Here is a 10678-nt window from a genome sequence, read left to right as displayed (position 1 = left end):
CAGTGGCACATCTTCCTACAGCTCAAGGGGCTGTAAAGATAAAATTAAATTAAATTAAATTAAATTAAACTAAAAAAAATGAAATATGAAATTAAATGAAAAATGAAATAAAATAAGATGAAAGGAAAGGAAAGAAAGGAAAGGACCAGGAAAGGGTATCGGCTCCGATCACATCATTTTTACAAAATCGTAATCGGTGATAAAAGATCGGAGCAATCAAAACAACAAAAATGGCCAGGTTTATCATTTATGTTGTTCATTGTTGCCTCTGCTTTCCAGTGTATAAAGACATAGGCCTATTTTGTTTGTTGAAGACAAGAAGATATTGAATTTGTTTACAGTTTGTGCTGCTGAACCACAGATTAGCTTTTTGGATATTTAAATAAAAAACAAATCTTATGGGACAACTTGATTGCATTTTTTTTTTTTTTCTTAATGCTTTGCAAAGTATCGGATCGGACTCAGTATCGGACTCGGTTTCAAAATAAAGGACTCGGTATCGGACTCGGTTTCAAAATAAAGCACTCAGTATCGGATCGGATGCTAAAAAAAGTGTGATCGGGACATCCCTAAAAGAAATGCTTTCATATCACTAGCGCCTTTCGGGTATTTTATATTTTTAATGAGCTGTGCAGTTTTGAAACAACCTGACTGATTAGTGTGAATAAAGGCAGACAAGAAGGGTGTTAATATGTATAGTTATGGTCTCTGTTTGCAGAGAAACCCACAGCAGCCAACACAGCAGAATTTTGTTCAGATTACACAGCTCACTTTCACTTTCTGTATTTTTAAAGTACAGTTAGTTTTCTTTCTTTTTTGAATATATGTTTTAATTTTATTACACTCTGAGACATCCTGATCAGATGCCCGAACCACCTCAACTGATCCCTTTTGATGCAAAGGAGCAGCGGCTCTACTCCGAGCTCCCTCCAGATGTCCGAGCTCCTCACCCTTTCTCTAAGGCTGAGCCCAGACACCCCACCATCTCATTTCGGCTGCTTGTATCCACAATCTCATTCTTTCGGTCACTACCCAGAGCTCATGACCATAGGTTCAGTGCCCACATCACTGCAGAAGCCGCACCAAACCACCGATCCTCCTTATGCCACATACCCTCACTCATGAACAAGACCCTGAGATACCTGAACTCCCTTGCTTGAGGCAGTAACTCTCGCCGAACCTGGAGAGGGCAGTCCAAAGGTTTCCGGCAGAGAACCATGAGCTCAGATTTGGAGGTGCTGACTCTCATCCCGACCGCTTCACACTCCCCTGCAAACCGCCCCAGTGCACGCTGGAGGTCACGGTGTGATGGAGCCAACAGAACTACATCATCTGCAAAAAGCAGAGATGCAATTCTGAGGTTCCCAAACCGGACCCCTTCCTCCTCCTGGCTGCGCCTCGAGATCCCGTCCATGAATGGCACAAACAGGATCGGTGACAAGGGACAATCTTGACGGAGGCCAACACCCACTAAGAATGTGTTTGACTCTACGCAGAGTATGCAGATGCAGTTCTCACTTTTGTCATACAGGGACCGGATGGATCGTAGCAGCCACACTGGTACCCTGTAATCCTGTAGTACCCCCCACAAGTTTCCTGAGGGATGCGGTTGTAAGCCTCCAAGTCCATAAAGCACATGTAGACTGGATGGGCAAACTCCCACGACCCCTTCAGCAGCCTTGCAAGGGTGAAGAGCTGGTCCACTGTTCCACAGCCAGGACCGAATCTGCATTGCTGCTCCTGAATCCGAGGTTCGGCAATCAATCAGAGCCTCCTTTCCAGCACCCTGAAGTAAACCTTTCCAGGGAGGCTGAGCAGTGTGATACCCTGATAATTGGAACACACCCTCTGGTCCCGTTCTTTGATATAAAATGTGAATCGGAGTGAGTGAAGTGTTAGTCATTGATGTTGCATTGCAGGTATCATTTATTCAGACAGTAGAATCTTTCAGTTATTACATACTGTAAAACAATTAAACGCCCAGTCCTTTTTCCTAGCCTGGTGTGGCAGCACAAATTATGTGTCCATTCTTTAATTATCCATATTCCTTTGGTCCTTAAGGATCCTCAGATCAAAAGAATCAAAAGGGGTTTTCCATAAAATTAATCCAAGTTGTGAGTATTGTTTTAACAGGATAAAGTGATGTTGTGTCGGTATGCTGGGAGCTGTAACTCCCTCTGATGTGCCGTCTGTCTGAGCTAGATCAAATAAATGATTCATATCTGAAGCCTAATTTTTATACAACTAATATTCACACTGATTTGAATCAACCAGATGCATGGCTGTTCATCAGTAGTGACACTAACACATTTAAGGAAGCACTGACCTCCACTTATGAGGGATAATTAACTTCCAGGTGTTTAAAGGCATGTGGTGGATCTGCACACCAGACATGAAGTTGCACTGCTCCCATTGACAAGAGAGAAAACCTGATGTGAAGGCATGATAATGATCGACTACAACCAACCGGTGCACGCTGCTATTATCACCCTGAGCACAAAGGAGATGTTTACACCCAACTGCAGGCTGTGAATGCACCAAAGAGAAAACCCAGTTCAGGTCTGCAGATGAACAGGGTGAATCACATGTGTCTTATATGCAGTGTGTGCTCGTGAGTCTCTGCATGCACCCAGCCTGCTTGCCTATGCAGAGCAGCACAGATGGGCGTGTGGGGGGATGGGTGCTGTCAGCTCACAGATCAAGCTGTGGGTCGGTGGTCCCATTGCTATTCTCCACACAAGAACGTAGGGCATGTCAGACACGTTCCACAGAGACATACCAGGGCTGGATATTGCCTTTTGGTTATGCTGTGCGGCAGTGTCTGCCATGGGTTAACAATATTATCAGAGGAACTTGGACTCTGCTGAGGAGATGAGTGAGAACATAAGGGAGATAAGCAAATATTCTGCTGATAGAGCAGCTCTGGATTATGTGACACAATTATGTTTTTTTTTCTCTTTACATCACATCAGCTGCACTTTTAGGTGACTGATAAGTCAGTGCTGATGCTGCATATTTGGATGTAGGTGCTTGACGCTGGTTTCAGTCAGCTAAAACACTTTTTACACATGGCTTAACAACCTATTATGTATTTTTGCTCATTTTTATCTCCTCAGTTGAACACTGTATGTTGGGTTAAACGAGAATTTTTAAAACATTGTTTATTATTGCCTCATTATAACATAAGACTGAAACTTTTAAATGCCTGTGCATCAGCATTAATTATACTGAAATATTTTGTATAAAGAAGATTTTGAGTCTTGAATTACAATTTAAGATAAAAATAAAAATAAAATAAAAAAGTAAAACAAAATAGAATAAAATAAAAAGAAAAGAAAAAAGTAAAACAAAAAATAAAGAAAAAAGTAGAACAAAATTAAATAAAATATGAATAAATTAAAAAGATAAAAAATAATAAAAAATAATGATGAACATAAAAAAGTGTGGTGTATGTGGAGACCATTAAAGTGAAATGCACATTAGTTAATGTTATTAGTTATTAGTTATACTGGAATATTTTGTGTGAAGATTTTGAGTGTTAAGATAAAAAATAAAATAAAATAATATAAAATAAACAAAATAAAATAAAGTAACATTAAAATATAAATAAAATGAAATAATATAAATACGTTTTAAAAATAAACAACGAAAACAAGAAGATTTGCATATAATATATCTTCTTATAATATATTTTTTAATTGTTATTTATTATTCTTTTTTCATTGACTAAGTGGTAATAATAATTATAATAATAATAATGATGATTTAATTTAATTTGATTTAATTTAATTCAATTCAATTAGATTCAGTTCAATTTTATTTTATTTTATTTCTTTTCTTTTCTTTTCTTTTTCGGAGGTGGTGTATGGTGCCAGGGGGGACTGAATGTACTCAGTTTGACATTGGTTAAATGAATGAAAAATTTATATTAAAAAAGTTGAAAGAAAATACACCTTATATTCACATAAAGTTGAGATAATGAATATTACATAGGCTACAGTTTACTCACTGAGGCCCACAAGGCTCAACCTTTTCAGAATCAGCTTTATTGGCCTGGGATGCGTGCACATATATTTTTGTTTCTTAAAATGTACAAACACAGAATACACAAAAAACAAGAACAACAAAGCTGAACACTGTGAACATAACATTTCCTTTATTTAGCCTCTAAATCATCAGATGTTTCTGATAATAAATGATCGGATTGTAATATTGACAAAATGCCCAAAATAATACCATTATGTAATTCCTTTGTTGGAAACAAAAAAAGTTTGTTTCTATTGTTGGTGTGTGCCTACACAACCAGATGGAAATGAATAATTTGGAAACTGACGTCAGAGGTGGGATTGCCTAGAACAGAGCACCCTCGTGTGCGCTCGGCTCTCCCCTCGGCTGTTTCCGGACGGTGGGTTAAATCCCCGCCCCGCTTCATTCCTGCGTTGTTTGGGGACAGTAGGAAGATGGCGGCGGCCCCGCTGTACTGTGTCTGCCGGCAGCCCTACGATGTGAGCCGGTTTATGATCGAGTGCGACATCTGTAAAGATTGGTTTCACGGCAGGTACGTTGGCTATGATGTCTTGTACAGGTGTGGCTCGTCGGAAGCGACAAACACTGGTTGTTTATTAAAGAAAGGCGACGGCTCTGTGAGCGTTGTTGACTGGTAGCTAACTTAGCTTGCTAGCGCTAGCGCTGGGCGACGGGGGTTTTAAACCGTCTATTGACACGACTTTGCCAAAGAAAGTGGGGCTTCGCTCTCTGAAAATGGCTTTAATTCACCCCATTGTTCTGCCAGTGACCCTAAAACACACCACCGGTCACAGCTCTACGTTACTACGTTGATAATAAACGTTATTGCCCCAAATATAGCTGATAGCAAATAGTTTTAAATGTGCGGATCTATCAGGGTTGCCGAGCTGTGTCAGTCAAGCTGAGAGATCAAAAGCTTGGCGGGGTCAACGCGACACAGAGACGCTGCACGTATGCCAGCTCCTTACAGACACTTCAGACATGAATCCACTGTTGGTTTTATTGAGATTTAACGGCTTAAGATCCAGTTAAACCAATCGTTGTACACCACTGTGAGGCTCCGGGCTCGCTATGTGGCTCACTAAGTTAGGTTACTCAAGGTAATGGCAACCGCAGCCAACATTTTAAACTTCTTTACACAAGCTAGATATCATGCATAACTTCTGTGTGTCTGGACACAATATGTGGGTTATTGTTACACCTGATTAGTTAGGATTCAGTTTTAATACATGCTGATTTTAAGATGTGAATGCAGCTGACGCTTATTTGTATTTTGATGTGTTTTTTGTGGTTTACTTTATCAGAAAGCAGATGGGAGAGAACAAGGAGCTTGTTATGGTCGGCCTTTTGATTGACAGCTTGAGAAATTTAAATCCCCCTTTCAGGCAGAGAAGGCACATGGTAGGGGACTCCTAGTGGTGATCAGGGGGATTATTTAAAGGCACCAGGCATACATGAGTCCCATGAACGTGTTTTGTCCTATTTTCTCGTTTTTAATAATGCTGTATTCTCATAACTGAAATTACAAGTGGACCAGTGGGGTTGTAGATGCTTTTTGTGATTCATGCTGTGTGTGGGTGGGTGATGGCTGTCAAAATCATAATGGGAAATTCACGGTTGTGTAATACAGAATGTTATTTCTCTGTCTGAGCATGTATGGCAGCGTAAAATGTCAGATTTCAGTCACGCATGCTCGAGTCCACACCCGATACTGTCATGAACATCCCACGCTTTGGTGTCAAGATCGTTCTGTACTGTTTTGGAGTGACAGAGTGACCTAGTTATTTGTACTTTTAATTAAATGATAAGGTTTAACCCCTTTATCTGGCACTATAAAGCCAGCTGAGATGGTTATTAGGAAGTCAGGCTCCGATCCAGAGAAAGAAATAAAAAGTTTTTTCTTTAGGATCAAGAACATGTATGATAAATGTAACTAGAAAGACCTGATTTTGTTTGACTGTCACTTTTTTTTTTTATCAATGTGGAAATCCATAGGCCGTCTCAGACAAAAGTTAGACATCCCGTTCCTCAGTCCCTTGAATCAGCCTGTGTGGGCGCATCTCCACGGCAACTGTTTATGAATACAATAATCTGTTTTTGCTCGTGTTGAAATGACGGAAGCCATTGCGTAACCACATTAAGAGTGCTGCCAAAAAACTTGGCGGCCAGAATTTGTGGCGTATCGGGAGCCAAAAGAGACTGGCTGGCTGTGTGTCATGTGCCGGCAAGAAAAGGAACAAATGTTGGAGCTTCCCCCATTGATGACTAATAAGCAGATACACACACACATAAAGAGGAAAGCTCCAAAACCAGCCACATTTCCTGCCTCTTTCCCACGAGGCTGGCCAGAAGGAAAGGGATATTCTCTGGCTGTGGATGATGGCACGCCGACGGAGTGGAAGGAGAGGAGCTCAACCTCCCGGTGCCTGTTTGTCAGTTCGTTAGCTGAGTTGTTTGTGTGGGGGACTTTGTCTCGCTGCCTGAGTTTCTGGAGAGTGTCCTGTTTTCCATCACCTGTATCTCAGAACACAGAACAGCCTTTAACCAGATGAGGACTTGGGCATGGTTGGCAGAACACTGTGTGGTTTATCTGTTGTGACCAGTGAGGTGAACTGGAAAGCATAAGGAACAATTTTGGTTTAGATAAGGTCTTATCTTGCTTTTAAATGCTTGTATTGACACACACGACCCCTGAGTTTAGTGTTGTATCACACTATATACAGACACTACTCCCTGGACTATTAGACACCCACATATGAGAGATGATTTTGTCATTGATGTAAAAGTGAAATGTAGTAAGGATGCACCAATCTAAGTTTTTCCTTCTTGATATTGATACAACTCAAGGTATTTGTCAGTATCAAATAAAAGTAGGTCTCTCTTTTTCCCACATATAAAATCTGAATACCTCACTCCATGTAACTTGTTATAGTTTTTATGTAGGGTAGTGAAATTGAGTGTGAATTTGATGCAATTGATCAATGCATCACTCAAATGCAGTTGCATACAGAGCTCAGCGGTGACGTTCCAGAAGTTAAGTTCCCATTCATATTCTGAATCGAGATTTTGATTACGAGCCGTAATGTTGCAGTCATCAAAGATAGACTCATCACAAGCTACGAGATTGTGAAATGATGGTATATGCTCCTGTAGAAGCCACAAGTCTGTATGATATCAACCTTGTTTTAAGATGTTTAATGTCATGAAGAAGTACTGTGCTACCCACAGTGTAGTGCAACAGCGACATCTCTGATTAGTGAAGCTCACAGTTACAATGGAAATGTTTACCACAACCACGGATGGCAAGTAATGCTACCACTGAAACTCTACAGTCATTTACATTACTTTTACCACAGAGCAACCACTAGCTTACGTTAGCTAGCTAGTAGGGCTAGGTATTGGTACATGATATGTTGTAAATATCAACCAAAATAGCCCAGAACCAAGTTGTATCAGAATGTCCCCAGTGAAACTTTCTTGCACTGGGAGTGTGTACCCGGACCGTCCCGACTCCCTGCTGGATCAGAAAACTTTCTGTTGCTGCCATTTCTGGAGTCACACTCCATGAACAGTCAGTTTAACATGTACCTGGTTAGCATGAGCTAACACTGCAGCAGCAGCTAACATCCAGCACCATGCTGTTAAATGGTCCCAACAAATTCACACTGATGCTGAAATGGCTCTACTTTGTCCTTCAACCCATTAATAACCGCACATCAGCTGTGTGATGCTAATAGTTAGCCCTGTCACTGTGTACGGCTGACAGATTTTCACAACTATCCCCAGAGCGGGGCGCACACTCAAGCAGCAGCTACGACTCATACAGTCTGGTGTGGTAAAGTTGAGCATGGTGTAGTTGATGAAATGAGATGCCACCAAATTGTTCAAAGGTGTGGTGACACTACACGCTCCTCCATTCATATTATAGGTATTGAATGAAGTACTCTATTGGTATCGGTATCTAGTGAAGGGATTTGGTACTAGTACTGGTATCGTAATTTTTTTTAAACAAAACCCAGCCCTACTAGCTAGCTGCTAATCCTATGCAGCTGTTAACTCGCATGATATTTGCATAACGTTACCTAGCTATTTTATTCTAACTGGATCACAAATTTACGTTTATTATAATCAAGTATTATGGTTCTTCACCGCCACACTCATGGGGAATTCATTCATTCCCAGTTGTTAATGGAACTAGTGGTTCCTTCACTCTTGTGATAATCATGTATGCAACTTTGTACCTTTTCTGGTTTCCAGTATTTTTTTGATCCGAATTAAATGTTTCATGGCAGTCTTCGTGCCAGGCTTAAGTTACAGCTTTTTATATATGTATTTTCTGAAACATCAGTGGAGTCAAGAAATGGGAAATTTACTTCTAGGGTCAGAGCTGTTCAAGCTGTGGGCTGTCTTTGTTGAGCTCTACAGGGTTAAATGGTGGTAAATGTAAGCAGTCACTAGATTAGTCATTGTCATGTGAGTTATTGCTTTAGCAATTTCAGGTAAACTAAATTATGGCTTGTGTGGAGCTGCACATCAGATTTGATATGTCCATGAATTGTGATACTGCTCATCCAAAGACTGATTCCCCTTCTTGAATAGTTTAATCCAAAAATTTAAGGAAGCGGTTAAACTATCCACCAGTTAACAAGAAAGATTAATGAATTAAGAAATGAAACATATACATAAGTTGAAATATATTTTGGGCTTTCCTCTATCCTCTCAATCCACCCAGATTTATCTCTCAGACCCTAGGTTGGCTACCACTGCCCTGAAGGACTCCTTAATCACCAAAACACACTACTAACTAGAGCCTGTAGTTTGGATTACAAATGTTAGTTTGAACTCTGTTATTTCCCATTTAGAGCCTCACCTAATTACAAGACCTGCTTCTGTAAATGGATTGTGTCCAAGATGCCAATTTACATCAACGCTGTGCTGGAAAACCTCACTGGGTCACGTCAGATCACAGGGTTTACCCTGGCGTAGGTGTCAGGCACTCCAGTCAGCCCGTTGTCTGCTTTAGGTATGGACGGTGGGGGTGTTGATAGACTAGCAGGGCTCAATGGGACAGAGGGAGTGATTGATGGGCGCTCCGGCTAGCCAAGTTCAATGCACCATCCGTCAACGTCGCACAGATTGTGAGCACACTAAAGAGAGATGGATAGCCTCTACAGAGTGCCTTTTTAAGTATTTACGCTAAGTGGGTGGATGGACGAGCAGGAGAATTCTCCTTTTTTTAACCACTGTTGTCCTCGAAAAGCAACATTTTGGGTCGTCTGTTTAGATGTCTTATTAGTTAATTGGCCAAAGTAAAGAGCAGCCTCGTAGCTCCTGTTAAAAGCTATGTTTACATTCATTAGCAAGGCTGTCTCTGGGGGCAGGGAAACTGCATTACATTCAGCTTGATCAATGTTGATTAGGGGTCAACAGCCTCGTGTATTGATTAGCAGTCAGGTTGAATTATGATATTAAAAGATTAGCTGTTCTGCCATAAAATAAACTCAGCCCAGAAATATCACTCTATTTCACTTCATTTGGGAGTAGATTTGGATCTCTCTGCGCCATATTGAATCAAAATCAATGGAAAACAGCAATGACTGGCTGAAATGTAATCTTGGACAACTTAATATTACAGTTAATGTCTTAAGGCTGATTTAAAGTCGTGTGTAGGCTCTACGAAGAGTCTATGCAAGAGGCCAACGCTGTTGTGAGCATTTATAGGTTTGATTCATTCAATTAACACACTTTAAACACACATAAATAATGACTTAATAGCGACGATATTAAACAAAAATACTAAGTTCAACTCCGTTATAACTCACAAGGTTCACAAACAAAACACTTGTCCTTTTCACAAGATACGTTGTCCCTGCAAATACGACATGCTAACATTATTTTTGCAAGCCTATGACATTTTACATTGCGTAAATTAGCATTTAGCTAAGTTTTCTTTTACTCATATGAAGCTGGGAACAACAGTGACATTTAACAAAGGTAATGTTGCAAAATTCAGCCCGATTATAACTCACAATGTTCACTGACAAAACAACATGCTAATGTTGTTAGCATAAGCCTATGACATTTCCTGTGGCATATATAAGGCTAGTCGACTTTCCTCTACTATGAAGCCAGGATAACTCACGCACAGAATTCAGTTGCCATTTTGTTGTTGCTTTATTGTCTTATCTGGGAAATAAAGTATATTAAAGCTTTGTTTGAGTGAAGGAAAATAATAATAGGAGGTCTGCGTCACCATGACATGAAGTTATATTTCTGAGGAGATGCATCGTAGGCTACGGTATAGGGTAGGCGTCTACACAGAGCCTATGTTGTAGGCACCTTGTCAACTGATGCATATGTATAAACCCCGCTTTAGTCGTCCTATGTTCAGAACAACAAACCCATTGTAATTTATGATCTATTGAAAAATGCTCATTGACAAGCGTAGAGGATTGCATCCAAGCCAGTCCATGTGTAGTTGAGTTCAGACCGAGATTGTTGTCTGATGTTTTTCAGCCGCAGACAGTAACAAGACTGAAGGCTTTGTAGCTTTTACAGCGGCACCGGGGGCCTTAAGACAACCATGTTGAAGACATGTGTGAAAGTAGAGCCCCAGTGCTTGGAGCCTCAGCTCAACCTGCACCAAAAACAA

At 40.5% G+C, this 10678-nt stretch overlaps 1 protein-coding gene across 1 annotated transcript in view; it reads left to right on the top strand.

The window, feature by feature from the left end:
* Positions 1-4432: 4432 nt before the first annotated feature.
* The window catches only part of kdm7aa (lysine (K)-specific demethylase 7Aa), a 33469-nt gene continuing 27223 nt past the window's right edge, over positions 4433-10678 (top strand). The window contains exon 1 of the mRNA XM_050036751.1: positions 4433-4558. Coding sequence (XP_049892708.1) covers positions 4461-4558 — 98 coding nt within the window. The 5' untranslated portion in view covers positions 4433-4460. The remainder of the gene's footprint in view (positions 4559-10678) is intronic.

Source organism: Epinephelus moara, chromosome 23 (assembly GCF_006386435.1).
Source record: "Epinephelus moara isolate mb chromosome 23, YSFRI_EMoa_1.0, whole genome shotgun sequence".
NCBI classification, from domain to species: Eukaryota; Metazoa; Chordata; class Actinopteri; order Perciformes; family Serranidae; genus Epinephelus; species Epinephelus moara.
This window is presented reverse-complemented; position numbering and strand designations above follow the sequence as displayed.